This window comes from Haliaeetus leucocephalus, unplaced genomic scaffold (genome assembly GCF_000737465.1).
Source record: "Haliaeetus leucocephalus isolate CR32 unplaced genomic scaffold, Haliaeetus_leucocephalus-4.0 Scaffold848, whole genome shotgun sequence".
In the NCBI taxonomy this organism is placed as follows: domain Eukaryota; kingdom Metazoa; phylum Chordata; class Aves; order Accipitriformes; family Accipitridae; genus Haliaeetus; species Haliaeetus leucocephalus.
In genome coordinates this window covers 8,809,318-8,823,765 of record NW_010973284.1, presented here as the reverse complement: position 1 = coordinate 8,823,765, position 14,448 = coordinate 8,809,318, and the positions used below count along the sequence as shown (strand labels likewise).

General features: G+C 53.3%; 1 protein-coding gene across 1 annotated transcript in view; it reads right to left on the bottom strand.

Moving 5' to 3' along the window:
• ZSWIM5 (zinc finger, SWIM-type containing 5) overlaps window positions 1–14,448 on the bottom strand; it is a 112,455-nt gene that overhangs the window by 15,522 nt on the left and 82,485 nt on the right. The window contains exons 3-5 of the mRNA XM_010582720.1: window positions 7,522–7,670; window positions 6,745–6,895; window positions 1,140–1,319 (exon numbers count right to left, since the gene is read on the bottom strand). Of these exons, the coding sequence (XP_010581022.1) occupies window positions 1,140–1,319; window positions 6,745–6,895; window positions 7,522–7,670 (480 nt within the window). The remainder of the gene's footprint in view (window positions 1–1,139; window positions 1,320–6,744; window positions 6,896–7,521; window positions 7,671–14,448) is intronic.

The following is a 14,448-nucleotide window of genomic DNA, read 5'->3' as shown; positions in this document are numbered from 1 at the left end:
TACTCAGCACTGGTGAGGCCGCACCTCGAGTCCTGTGTTCAGTTTTGGGCCCCTCGCTACAGGAAAGACACTGAGGTGCTGGAGCGTGTCCAGAGAAGGGCAACCAAGCTGGTGAGGGGCCTGGAGCACAAGTCTTATGAGGAAAAGGTGAGGGAACTGGGGCTGTTTAGTCGGGAGAAAAGGAGGCTGAGGGGAGACCTTATCGCTCTCTACAACTACGTGAAGGGGGGTTGTAGTGAGGTGGGTGCTGGTCTCTTCTGCCAGGTGGCTGGAGATAGAACAAGAGGAAATGGCATCAAGTTGAGGCAAGGGAGATTTAGGTTAGACATTAGGAAAAATTTTTTTACTGAGAGGTTTGTCAGACATTGGAATAGGCTGCCCAGGGAAGTGGTTGAGTCACCATCCCTGGAGGTATTCAAAAAGCGAGTAGATGGGGTACTTCAGGACATGGTTTAGTTGGCAGGGTTGATGGTTGGACTCGATGATCTTGAAGGTCTTTTCCAACCTAAATGATTCTATGATTCTATACTTCAGGCAAAAAGAAAGGGGAAAAGTGCTTAAATTTAAAGGGATCAAATGCTTTGTCAGGGGTTGAGAAAATATTTTAGCACGAAGGAACAATGCCATAACTATATTGCTCCATTTGTGCTCTGCACTTGAACTGCATTTAACATTCCTGGCTAATGACTTATCTACCACCTGAATCAAAGCCCGTAAGCAAGGCTCAAGGGCTGGGAAAGGAGCTCTGCATCATCTCCAACTCCTCACTCTCACATTACAGCCAGAGCTTCTGAGCTCAGCTCTGCTCTGATTCAAGCAGCGCTGGTTTTCTGTAAAACTCCATACCCAAACTTGCACAGACCATAGGGGTCCAAACTTCCCCAAGGCCAAATTGCTTTAAAATGGCCTCTAATTTGATGTTCAAAATACAGGTCACTTCACCCAAGATGTAGCAAAGAGCCAAACGTTTCCAAGTGTATCTAAAATCAGAGGCTGCAAAGAGAAATGTTTTGTATTCCTGTGACTCCCAGAGACATCACCAGCAGGTGAATTGAGATCTCTCAACTTTGGGGTGAGTTTTGACCCGGACCCAACCCCTGTGGCCAGCGGCTGGATTTCCACTCCTTGCCCGGACTCACCTTGGCTGTGACTGGAGCTCTGTGTAAGCGCATTGGTGATGTTGGGAAGCTCATTACCGTAATTGCCATCTTCCAGGGGACAGACGTCCATCTCGCCCCACTTGCGCAGCTGCCGGAGCCAGCAGGATTTCTCTTCCAGCTTGCAGTGCGGGTTTAAAACCACACACACCCACAGTGCCCCTAAACAAAGCCAAGAAATCAAGGAGGTGCCACCACCATACCCGCAGGGCAAAGCTCTTCTGCTGCTACACTCGTCGTTGGAGCCTGCAAGGTTTCATCAGCGTTCATAAACTCAATTCAGCATAATGCACGGACCCAGGAGGGGGATTTAGACAGCTTTTAAATAAAAGTAAAACTCCTCTGTAATGAAGCTAAATTATAATCTCATGAGATGGGGACAGTGGGGAGGAGGGAAGGAGAGAGCGGTTGTGTATGAATTTGTGAGTGCTTCTGTCTGCCAGGACAAATCTAGTGTTTGAACTACACATCAAAGCATGCTTAAAAACACCCTGGCAAGCTGCAGCGTCTGTATCTCTAAAGACTAACCTGATTTTGATCCTACCCACGTTCCAAGTGCTTTAAAGCCCGCTTCGAATGCTATTTCATCTGCCATTGTTCTTCAAGCCATTTGCATTCAACTATTTAAAAAGGAGATTTGGTGTATTTTCTTCCCCCTTTTTTTTTTTCTTTTTCTTTTTTAATCCCCAGTAGCCCCCAGCCTGCAGAGGAACCAGCAGAGAAACCTGGAGCTTGGCTTGATGTCTCACAGGCAAGAGCCCTCCAAGGGGTAAACCCTCCGGGTCTCGCAAGCAGAGGTGCCCATCAGTAGGATGCCCATGCTGACACCCTCTGGGTCAACCATGGGACCTCACAGACCTGATGATGCTGTCTGCTGTGTGAGAGGCAAACCCAGGCCCAAGGACATCTGTCGTCATTAAGATCCAACTCATACTTTCATAAGACAGGGCTGACACTGGTGCTGCTAGCTGAGCCTTGCTGATTCTCCTGGGTCACCCACTGCTCTGAAAAGGGCTGCAGCAACCCAGATAAGTGCAAAATGGTGAATTCTCCTTTAGCTAATTGCATTTCTGCCCAAATTTCCCTGCAAGGCTGACACGATACAGCATGTCCCCTTCCTTGTGCCTGCCCCATGGGGTGAGATGGCTGCATACTGACACAGCTGCAGTGTCCTTGGGGATTCCCCCAGGCTGAACAGCCTGTGCTGCTCCTCTCTCTGCCCGTGTTGGATCCTGCCATGCAAACGGGACAGCTCAGCCTCTCACAGAAACACCCTACCCTGCTTCTCTTCCATGGGCCCAGCAGAAACCTGGAGCACCTTCCTTCTCCCTGCCCAGCTAGCTGCTCTCCCCCACCTCTCCATCACTCCCAGAGCCAAAGTTCCTATCCCTAAGTGACAGGCAGCGGCAGGACAACATCACCCAATATGGCTCTGCTACATGGCAAGGGGATTCCTCCACGTGCCCAAACCACCTCCCTCACTCGCTGTGTTTCATGTAGCAGCTCCCCAGCTGCACAGCCACACCATTGAGCCAAACAGCCCCAAGTGAGGCTGTGACTCCGAGACAGGCAGCCAGTCCCTTTTCCAGGCAGTGCAAGGCAAAACCAGGCTAAGCAGCAATGTCCTGACTCCAGCTCCACTCTGGCGTCTCCCCGCTCCTCTGGGTTATAGCTGAACCTTGGTAGTGGTTTTGGGGTGCATCTCCCGGGACCCGTCCTCTGCCAGTTGGAACTTGGGGACTTGTTCGGTTCAAATCATTAATAAGGCATGGAGGCTGTGCACATCCAGCTCCTCAGAGCGGCTTGGCTCAGCAGGAGAGACGTCACAGCGTCACAACACAGATGGTGGCAGCAGCATCGCATCCAGGAATGGGCATGGGAAAAGCAACTGCAGGCACTGAATATCAGCAAATATTCAAAGCAGCCCTCGCCTGGTCCAGGTCCATCCACCTCTTGGCTCCACTGATCCCAGGAAACCCCATCAAAACCTCACTCCTTTCTGATGAACAGGGGGAATAAGACTTTTGAGCTGCAACATTAGTGATTAATGCATGTGCAAGAGAAGAGCTATCTCTTGAGGGGCTTTCAGGGCCCATCCCTCCCAGAGCAGGTCTATGTCACTCACTCCCAGGCTCCTGCAGGCTCCACAGGGGCTGCACGGACACAGTGTCTTTGAAAAAAATCAGGTCTCTGTTCCAGAAAATGCATCTTCCTTAAGGCTCTGGTTACTGCCCCTCAGCTGAGCAGTGGGCGCCTGCCCACTGCCACCCCAAGAGCATCAAACTCCCCACCTCTTCAGGCGGCCACAAGCTAAATCCTGCGCTCAGCTCCTGGTGCTGGGCATCCCAGGACTCTGACTGGTTTCGGGCACCCCCTTCCCACCAGCGCTCCTGCCTGTTGTCACTGCCCCTCTTCACCCGCTCCAGGGCTCCTGAGGCAAAAAGCGGCCTGCAGCAATTTTGGCTCACACCTCCAACAGCGAGCAGAGTGGCTCAGCTAACCGGTGGTAACAAAGCTTGGTGCCCCCACTCCACTGCCCCCAGGAATGGGATGCGCCCGCTGGATTTTTGGCTCCCACAGCTCGGCTAAGATGCGATCCTCAGAAGCCTCATGACTTTGCAACCTATTTTTGGGAGCCCTCTGAGGCATCCTTTGCCTGCCAAAATGCTGTGTCCCTGGGCTCTCCTGCAGAAGGGAAGATGTGGTGGGGAGGTGAGGACAAGGGAAGAGGGATTTGCATCTGTTTTGGCCGCAGTAGTTATCTGGGAGATGGAAAAGAGGGGTTTTCTGAGCCCTATGGTCAAGTGACATCAGCTGACAGCACAAGTTAGTCCTGTGCTGAGCCAAAACGCCACACCGGGTCAGAATCTGTGTCTGTTCACGTGCTGCAGAAACCTTCATCTGAACTTTCTGATAGCAGGAGGTTAAGTGGGGAACAAAGCGGCAGATCACGATTAAGCTAAGCCTCTAAACAAAAATGCTTTTTGATGACAGGGCTGGGTGCAGGGAAGGGGACGGGGGGGTCGGAGCCTTCCCAGCCCAGCGGTCCCGGCTGCTGGCCCCAGAGAGGACACGCGCTCCGATCCCGTGCCCAAGTTTCCAAACCATCAAACAAATTCTCCCATTTCCCACAGGGTCGCTCCCCGGCTTAATCTGCTGAAATTCCCCACTGTAAACAAGTGGCCGAGATAAATAAACCCGTCTCCAGGCAGATTAAGGTCAGGCTGCACTTCAGCTGGTTTTTCGTCTATTTTTTGTAATTAGGCTTTAATCGTAAGTACTAATGCGCCAGGGCAAATACTCCCACGCTGCAGAGCTCTCCATCCAGCAGGTCTTTCCTTTGGCTCCCCAGCAGACGGGGCAATAGATGTTCAGTTGGCAGCACATGCGCAAGCAAATGATGCCCTTTTTATTTTAATTTTTTTTTTTTAAACTCTGAAATCCTGCAAAATCCTTTACATTTTCCCCAGCATAAATCCACAATCTTCTTTAAGACTGATCTTCTTCCAATCCCACGCAAGTCTGTGATGCAGTCTTTGCTAAAATCGATGATTAATTATTAAACTCATGCCCAAAATAATTTCCGTGAGGCCCATTTTTCTCTTCCACGTGTCAGGGGAACACGGTCTATGCTGGGGCTTCCCGCAGCAGCTGGCAACAGGCCCCTCATCCCTCCCTTTGGCAGCAGTGGTAATGCCAGGCAGCTTTGGCATCTGCAACCCACAGGCAGTTGGACAATGTGCCTTCACCGCCCCACACGCCCCAGCTACCATTACCTGCCCAGTGATGGTTTGGGACATCTCTCCACATTGCTGATGTTCATTACTGGTGAACACCACCAACTTGGTGCAGCTCTTGTCCCTCTGTGCCTCCACCCTTACTTCAGAGGGATGCTCTGTTCCTACAGCAAACGCTGCCCAAGGCCAAATCCAAAAGGCTCCTGTAAGGTGAAGGGAATAATCCCTGCTTTGAGTATAGTCCATGCCCATCCTGCCCTGGAGCCACTTCTTGGACTATCACCATGTCATCCGCAGGGGCTTCTCTTCAGCATGGAAATGCCCAGACCCTCCTGCGTGACATGCCTATGCCACGTGAGCCGCTCGCTCTGACGTGTGTTGGCTGGCACCACGCTTCACCTGCTGTCACACTGATCCAGCCTTCGTAGGGCCCTGATGTTCCCTACCCACCTTGCCATCTGCTGATGGGGACGTGCTGTCGCCTCCTCCCACTCTGCCAACCAAAACTATGTGCACCAACCTGGTCCTTGCATGGCTAAGCCAGGACTGAAACCCAACCACTCCCCCCTCGTGTGTGCAGGAAGGGAGGGAGGGCTCTTGGCTTGGATAGCGGGTTTGAAATCTGGCCAAATAACTGTAATTCTGGGCAAACTGCTTCCTGTGTCCAGGCCTGCCCAGACACCCACCCATCCACGTTTTGCTGATGTGTTTGCCTTCTTCCATGCAGAAATTCTGGCTTGGTGGATTTGGCCACCTCTCTAGGATCCTTGCATATCCAATCATCTAGCTGCAGCATCCCAAAATCCTGGAAATATCTTCTTGGCAAGCAAGCACAGATGAGCTCTCCAGAGCTGGCGTGGTTATTTCCATTCAGGGAACTTCACACAGAAGCAAGACATCCTACCCCTGCCTGGCCCTCGTCTGAGCAGTTTGGCCAGCTCTCCGGCCTCAAAGCTATGTTTGCATTTTTGGGGCACTTGGTAGGAGGGTCTATGATCCCAGCTGCGGTTTCAGGTGCTCCAGACCCTGGACCACCCTCACCCTTCTTCCAGGTCTACAACATCCTTTTGGTCCCAGCCCATGAGCCCTTGCCCTTACAGAGCAACTCCTACCAGCAGGCTGCAGAGAAGCTCAAACTCACTCATAAAACTATGTCACAAGTCAAACTATTCACCTAAGATCCCAGATGTCCAGGAGAGCCCAGAACTGCTGGGTTAACTCCACCACACAATCAACCTCCCTGGGCCCACGTCATCTAAATGTTTTATTCTAATGATATTACGGTGTCAGCCAGCTGAGCCGGTGTCTAAGGTGCTTAGCTAGAATTACTCAGAACTGCATTTCCCTTAAAGCCAGGCTCTATACTGGCCATCCTGCCCCCCTCACCCTGGAAACGTGCACCAGGGCAGGCAAAAATCTGTTAGACAGGATGAGACCCGAGAACCTGCCTTTCCCCCTCTAGATCACAGTTCCTCCAGGAACAGCACTTCCATGTCCAGGCCACGTCCAGCCCCTGGGGTTCACCAGCCCTTGTGTCCTCCCTCACAAAGTCTTCGGGGCAGCGCACCAAACACCAGGCTGCTGCAAATATGGGACCAGCCACACTCTGCACAACCATCATCCTTGACCCCTTTCCAGGAGAGGGGCTTGTTTAAGGTGTTGAACTGTGCAGTTTGGGCCTGGTCCAGCTGTCCCACCAGGATTTCCCCAGCAGGGGATAGAGTAAGCTCCTGGCATCTCTCAGGGCCTCTGACCCCAAAAAAGAGCCCTAAAGGCCTCTGTGACAATGTCTGCTGGCCCGGCAGCCCAGGCAACTCTGCTGCTGCTCTCTGCAAGGTGGTGACCCTTACCCAGCTCATCCCAGAGCTGCCGGCACTTCTCCGTTATGCCTGTCCCCTGCTGCCTCCAGAGGGAGAGCCGAGGATCAGCCATGAACTGCTCCGTTATCAACGTCAGCATCCTGGCCCCGTTGGAGTCCCTCATGCGCAGCATCTCCCGGACCTGGAAGGGACAGAGAGAAGGTCTTTGGTGAGACAAACCATGGTCCTTCAGAGGTGTTTAAGACACGGTCACCTTGCTGGCAAACCACAGCTCCCTCAGTCTGGCGGTCCAGACTGTAAATGTATACATATATAATATGTATGTATAATATATAGTCGTACATTACGACACTCATGCAATGGCTGTGACATGGCTGGTTGGAGTCCAACTGATTAGCAGTCACAGCATAGGTTGTGAAGAAGACCAAGCAATCAAGAACATGAAAACAAGGCCCTTCTGCAAAGAAAGAGCCTGTAGGCTGGTGCCACCTCTCCATGGTCTCGGTAGGCTCTGCAGGGTTGGCCTTCCCCCCACCATGCTGACAGGGAGATGGGGAAAAGCCCTCCCTTGTGCAGGGATCACGGCAAGCCCATCACGTGGGAGGAAGGGACCTGCCAGGAGAGCGGGTGAGACAACCCAGGCCTGACCCAGAGCCTGGATTACAACCGCCTGCTCTGCGACCGGGCAAGAAGGCACTGGAGCAGAGATTCCCAGCTGTGACGGGCACCCTGCCAGGGCAGCCAGCGAGCTGTCGGCTACGTGACACGCCGAGCGGAGAGGGGAGAGAGCAGCTGGCTCCTCCTCACCTTGGCAAACATGGAGTTGAGCTGCTTCCCCGAGCCGTAGTACCCTCCCTGAGATAGGAACAGCTTCACCTGCTCTCGGACCTGTTCCTCATCCAAGTGCCAGCAGTTCTCGTCGTCGATGCTGGCCCCAGCAGTGGGGTCAGGAGCGCCTGGGGGGACGGGGAGGGAGGAGAAAAGAGACAACTGTGTTTATAGCAGCAGGGTCAGCAGTCCCACCAGCAAGAAGTGGACCTACTTCTATTTTATGTGGACCCACCCCTATTTTATCAGCTCAGGCAAGGGAAAACCAACCAGGTTCCCAGGCAATGAGCCCCAGCTGGCAGCATTATGCTCTCCTTCCATGGTGGTGGCAGCAGCCGTTAGGAGGGATCCTGACCACAGGACTAATGCCTAGCCCCTCTCCCTCTGCACCCCAGGTGAAGTGAGGCTGAGGAAGAGCAGGGACCTGCCTTCCTTCAAAGCCCCGGGGGTGCAGGCAGTGCAGCTACAGAGCCCAGAGCGCTCCCTGGCTCCAGGGATCGCCCGGGGTGCTCCTCCTCCTGCTCCACCTCACCAGTTTGTTTAAGCATCAGTAAGCTCCAGTTCCTGCAAGCCCTTCCACACATTAGGAGCAGTCTAACAAAGGTACCACTGCTTGGGGGCTCCAGAGCCCCAAGTTAAACACCTGGTCCTGCCCCTCATTTGCTTTAGGATGGGGGACGAGCCCCTCTGCATCAGTGTACATGCCTGGGAGAGACTCTCCGCTGGAAAGAGCAAAGGATCAATAATCCTTCAAAGAGCAAACTGTGACCAGAGCAGGGCCTTTGCCAGGCACACATGTGTGTTCACAGGCTGTATATCATCTTCCAGACAACAAGAAAAAAACCCCCCACAAGTGCTTTAAACAGCAACTTAGATCCACCTCCCCTTGCCTTGCCCCTTTCAATTCCCATTTCCCCCCCGCTGGAGCGCTGCCCCACCACCCAGCCATGCCCTGGCTTCCCAGGCTCGCGGGGCAGGCAGCAGCACGGCTCCAGCAAGCAGCCAGGAGCGCATAAGGGAACAGAAACTCAGTTTTTCAGCTCCCTGCTTTTGAGTCCTGCTCTGCAGAAACTCCTCAGGGAAAACCCTCAGGGAGAGACCAGCGTGGCTGGAGGATGCTCCACTCCACTTTGCTCTGTTTCTCCCATCTCGTCTCCCTCTTGAGTGAGGAAGGGGGTCAGCACTGGAAGAGCCAGGTGCTGCACGGACAGCCAAAGGATGCTGTAGCCAACACATTCCCAATGAAATCTTAATGATGTCTTCCCCACCCAACTGGGATCTGGTTGGGGAGCAGACATCGCTTTCATGCGGAGACAGCTCAGGATTCTACACACCTGCTGCTCTGCACATTGCTGAACCAGGAGCTCAAGTGCAATTCATGAAAATCGAGCTCCAGGATGACTGCTCAGCAGTGCAACTGTCTCTTTTTGGCTTGTAAGCGAGAGGACATCAACCTGAGGGGTTCTCCTCCTCTGGCAAAGGCTGAGAACACTCCTGACCCGGTAAGATACAGCTATTTGTATTTAAAGTCCTTTACAAAATTCCTTTAATTTCTGCTAAGAGTGGCTACCCAAGAGAGGTTCCAGCAAGCTCTAGGTGCAGCCTGCACCATGCTGAAGGGACAGGACGCTGCTGCCCCCTCTGCAAAATAATTTATAGTCGACACAACCACATAATTGGGATGGGAGCTGAAGCAGCAGAAAGGAAATCATGGCCCCTGGATGAGCATGAGGGCTTTCACCTACAGCCCCACGCGTGCCCTGATCCTGCTTCCCCGCTGTTGGTGGCCCAGCCCTGCTGTAAGCCACGAGGGACCACCACGCCAGGGATAGTCCATCCTGGCCATCTCAGCTTTTCCATGCCTTTTCCCTCCCTCCCCCAACCCAGTCCTTATCTCACAGATAAAGAGTAGACAAGCCAGCGATTATCCCCTATCAGGAACCAATGACTAATCTGTCTACCATGAGCGCTTATCCGGCCCCATCGCTGAGGTATCCCAGACGATCACACTCTTAATATCCTCCTCCCCACCATCCCACCAGCTGCTCCCAGCTGCAGCTATCCAGACCAGCCGGGTCATCTCAGCTGCCTCTATAGGGTCACCTGGCTGCATCTACAGGGACCAGGAGGGCATGGATGCCTGGGGTGACCCACCGTGCCTAAGCTCAGCTCATCCTTGGTCCCTCACAGAGGCTGCTGTGACAGATAAAGGTGGAGGAATTAGCAAGATGCAAAAAATGGCTGCATTTTTCTGGGGTTCCCAGGGCTACCCTCAGCGCTCGCTGCTCACACATAGCGTTAGTGATGGAAAGCCCAAGCAGCAAGGAAAGAAGCACGCAGCTAAATAAAACCTCCTCCTCCCACGCAACACATTGAGCACTTCACACGTTGGGGTTCGGGCCACAGCCAAATTAGTAACGCGCCTCCCGCGCCTCCAAATAAAACTCAAATTTGCTTGTAAATGTATTTTGCTCTCCTATAAAAGATTCAGAGAGGGGGTTGTAATAGCAGATTCCCACACGTGCAATGCAACCCGGCAGATAACAGGCTGCCCAATTACGCTGGGGAGATGGATAAACATTTAAGAGCAAACAACAGGATTTGTGCTGGGTTTAAATATTAATGGCAGGATTTGCCCACTTCCCCTTGCCAACGTTCACACCGTGGGGGCTTCAGCAGCGACATGCCGTGACGCAGCCGATGAGCGATTCCATGTCTCGGCTCCAAAGGAGCAGGGAACGGCATGTAAAACAGCCCGGCGCCTGCGTAACACATTTCTCATATAGCAGCATTCCTGCTCCAAAGAGCCCTGTTTCAGATGTGCTGGATTTTGGTCCTGCCAGATTCAGATTTAAGGAAACACCATTGCACATCTTGAGTGGAAAGAGTGTTTCACCAGCCCGTTTACACTGGCTGTAGAAACAGAGATAAAAATGCAATCCATCACACTCCAAGCAAGACCCCCCCCTCGCTGTGGGCTTGGGGTTTAACTGTTTGACAGCCAAGCAAGGCTTCTCCAGGCGGATACAAAGACTGAGAAGTAAGGACTGGAAAAATCTACAAATTAGAGTGAAGCCAGGCATGGAAAATTCAACGCCTTGCTCAGAAATTAGCTGCCCAACACGAAGAAAATGAAAGGCGCTCCTGGACTGGAAAGCAGCAGATTTCCAGGGCTGAGGAGGTGGTGGGACCTCGTGGCTCATGCGAATGCATTGGTGCATCCCAAACCCAAGCTCCTGAATCCAAGAAGGGGAGATACATCAGCTGGGTGGCGTAGGAAGCACTCCCAGAGTGTCTCACCCGGAGCAGGAGCGGCGACACAAAGAAAAAGGGATAATTATTATTTTTAACCAGTGCCTGGAGCTGATAAACTGATGGCAAAAGCAACCAAGGGATGCAGGTGGCCACCCTGGCATCTCCCTCGTGGCTGTCTCAGCCAACTGTGCCCAGCATGCACTGGTGGCTCAGGGTCTGGCCATGCTGGCCCCAGGGTCAGCGGTGCCAGGGAGGGCTCTGCCAGCCGGCCGAGCCGCAGCCGCCCAGAGCAGGGCTGGCCGTCGTGGCGGTGGTTCACAAGGGCCATCTCATGACTGCACGTGGTGGCGTTGCTGAATGCCTCCAGGCTGCCTCTCCAGCATCCAGAGAGAAAACAGACATGAAGGAACAGCTCAAGGCGGGGGTGGGGAGAACACGCACAAATAAATAAATAGCAGAAAACCTCGGAAAGAAAATAACCAGGCACCAGAAAGGAAATGAACTCTAACAAGGGATTAAAAATAGCAGCAAAGCCAGGAGTCAAGCTCCGCCAAGGCTCCTGGTTTGTTTTCATGGGGAGGAAGGTTGGATGGAGCCTCCAGGGCAGCCTGAAGATTCACACCCATCTGACAGTGATGGGGCAAGTGAAACCAGACTGACTCCCAGCATGGTGGCTGGGAGCTCTCTGGTCCAGCTGTCTTTGGAAGCTGCTTGTCAAGTGCCACACATGTGCTCTGGGGTCATTCAGCAACCCCAGCAACTCTGCGAGACAAGGGGGAATTGCTGCCAGCAGAGACTTTCTCTCCAGCACTCAGGTGTGGTTTTTCTCCCTGAAATTCACATCAGCTCAGCAACCAGGAACATGAATCCCCTGGAGACCTGACTTCTCCTCCTCCCCAGCGGGAAGGCAGAATTTCAAATAGATTTAGTGGTGCTGCCCTCCAGATGCTGTCATGGGATGACCTCAAAGTTAAAGACTGCCTGAGGACTCCTCAAACATTAGCCCTGGCTCAGTGTGACAGGACACGCAGGCAGGGACTTTCTACACGGCCAACCTGGCAGCCAACTCGCTGTGCACAAGAAGCAAGATAGGCCAACGGATGAAGGACAGTATTAGCCCAGAAGCTGAAGGAAGGGCTCAAGGTAGTCAAGAATACATCTGGGACAAAAGTGAAAAGATGAGGCAGAGGGCTCCTTATGGCTTTTGCATAAGCAGATCTGGTTTTCCCATGCCAAAGCCTGAGGGACCATTCCCACTAAGAGTTTTCTGAAGGTCCTCTCCTCCAAGGAAGCTCCTGAGATCCTGGAGGACCACAGAGGCCCCTTGGTGATTCACGTTAACTCTCCGCTGGCTTGTCCTCAGAGGGAGCTGCCCCTGCACTGCGAGACAGCAGAGGTTTTGTGGCTATTCCCACTTCTGGCTGAGAAGAGCATCCCAAGCCTTTTGATGGCATCAGCTGAGCGCCACAGACACTGTGTCACCCACTGGCATTTCCGTGGGGCAGACAGACTGCCCCAACCATGTCTCCTGGGCTGAGGGCAGCAGCTTTCCCTGCCATGCCCAAGCGCCGCTCAGGCAGGGCGAGTTACCACGCTGCAAAACACTGGGCCTGCCAAAACCTCCTGCTCCTTACTCAAGGAAGGGTGAGACTTCACTGATGATGCACGAAGGATACCTCTAAGCCCCAAATCTTCTGGGCCCACAGGCACTGTCAGTCCTCAGAGCTGCCTCTCCTGTCTTTAAGTTTCTAATTAAAGATTTTAATGACCACCGTCTCTGGTCCTGCAGTGGTTTCCACCAGCCTCCTCTCCTTCCTTGGCCACAGACTGCTTTTGCCCTCAGGAAGAATCCGTTTGCCTCCAAAGCCCAGACATCCCAATCAGGGCTCTAAGGATGTATCTGAGACAGCAGCTTTCCTTCTGTACACCCCGCATTGATCCTGTCTTCCTCCTAAAATAAATTCAAATAATTCCCTACAAGCATGAACCAAAACACAAGAAGAGACAAATGCCACCTCCCAAGTTTGCTGGATGGCTTGCTCAGACCCTGCACACTCGCTGCTGCTGGATGTTGGATCCACGCTGTGAGAGCAGGAAACCCAGCACTGCTGTCGGGACTCATTGGTGCTTCTGAGTTCCCCCTCCTCCACATTGCTTGCTTTTGCCCCCAAAATCTCCCTCTCTGCCTACAATTCCCATTTCAGCTCTTTTTCACAGCCTTGTCCTCTCCGATACCTCCTGGCCCTCCCTGCGATACTTTACTGCACCAAAGAAATCCCTCTCTGTTCCTCATTCGCACCTCAGAAAGATACATTCTTCCCGTGTTTCGTGGTGGTAGAGCATGGATCCCCCCAATGGCAAAGCTGCACCTATCCCCAGCACGTCCCACCATGGCTGCTGGCCCTGAGCCACTTCTTTTTCAGCCTGCATTTCCCCTGAGCCAGGCTGGCCCCACTGCAAACCAATGCGAGCCCTGGGCTGATGCTCACGGAAAAGCGGAGGGAGCAGGGTACCAAGGTGGCCACCACCAGATGCTCCTCACTCTGTCGGAGGCCTGGCTGTTGGATCCAAGCTCTCTAGCTGCAGGTCTTGGCTGCCCCCAGCAGCCACCCCACCAAGAAAGGTCAAGCAGCTGCGAGTCACATTTGCTGGCACAATGACAACCTCGCAGCCTTGCTCTGTGCCGGACAGTCATGCCGCTGACTTTGTCCCCAAGCAGGAACATACTCAAGGAGGGGACGCAGCAGCACTGAAACCCACCCCGGTCTCCTCACTCCAGCTGCCGCTTCAGACGCCGAGCGTGGAGGCATCAGACACGTGAGATGCTCTCGCTGTGAGCCCGCTGCCTGTTGCGGCCAGCTGCGAGAGGAGAAACGTGACCCACTTAAGCAGGCAGAGGTCAGGTGGGGAGCAGAGCGGCAGGCACACCTAGGCTCTCTGCTCGGACTGAATCCTTCGAGAACACGTGAGCACCTTGGCTGCACTCCGAGACTCTGTCATTACTGGATAGTTTGCATTTCCTTCTAGGAAGGCAGCCGGGAAGATCGGTATGCGGTGCATAGCCTGCAGCTACAGACTCCAGCAAGGAACAAAGCTCTGACTCCCTGAGATGAGCGCACCAGACAATGGCCTGTAATTTTCTTTGCTGTTCAGGCTCTGCAGGGGGGAGAAGAAGCAGCCCTGAAAGCCTTATTTTACAAAACCTGAAGATCCCCTTGCACAAGGAGCATTCCCCAGCCAGCCCGGAGCAGAGCGCTCCCAAGGTGCGGAATCAGCTCCTCCATCCCATGTGCTCACCATCAACATGGAAGGAGCAGCTCTTTGGGTGACCAGAGGCAGGTGGGGAAGACCCAATGCTGATCTGAAGCTCAACAGACCTCTCCTCAGAGGAAATGGGGGGGAACAAAGACAGGATTTCTGGAGAGGCTGTTCTTGCTCCAAGGTGTAATAACCTCAGGTGTCCAATGCACACACTGGGTTACTGTTTGGGTTGCAGAGGTTGGCCTCTCAAAAGCTACTTTGGCCTCAACCCCAAGGTGAACGAAGGTGTAACCCCAAGGGTTTGAACTAGACACAGCCAAGAAATGCGCACAGAAGCCCATGAAGCTCTATTAAAGCATACCTTGAAGAATTTCAAATTGCAGGATCAGT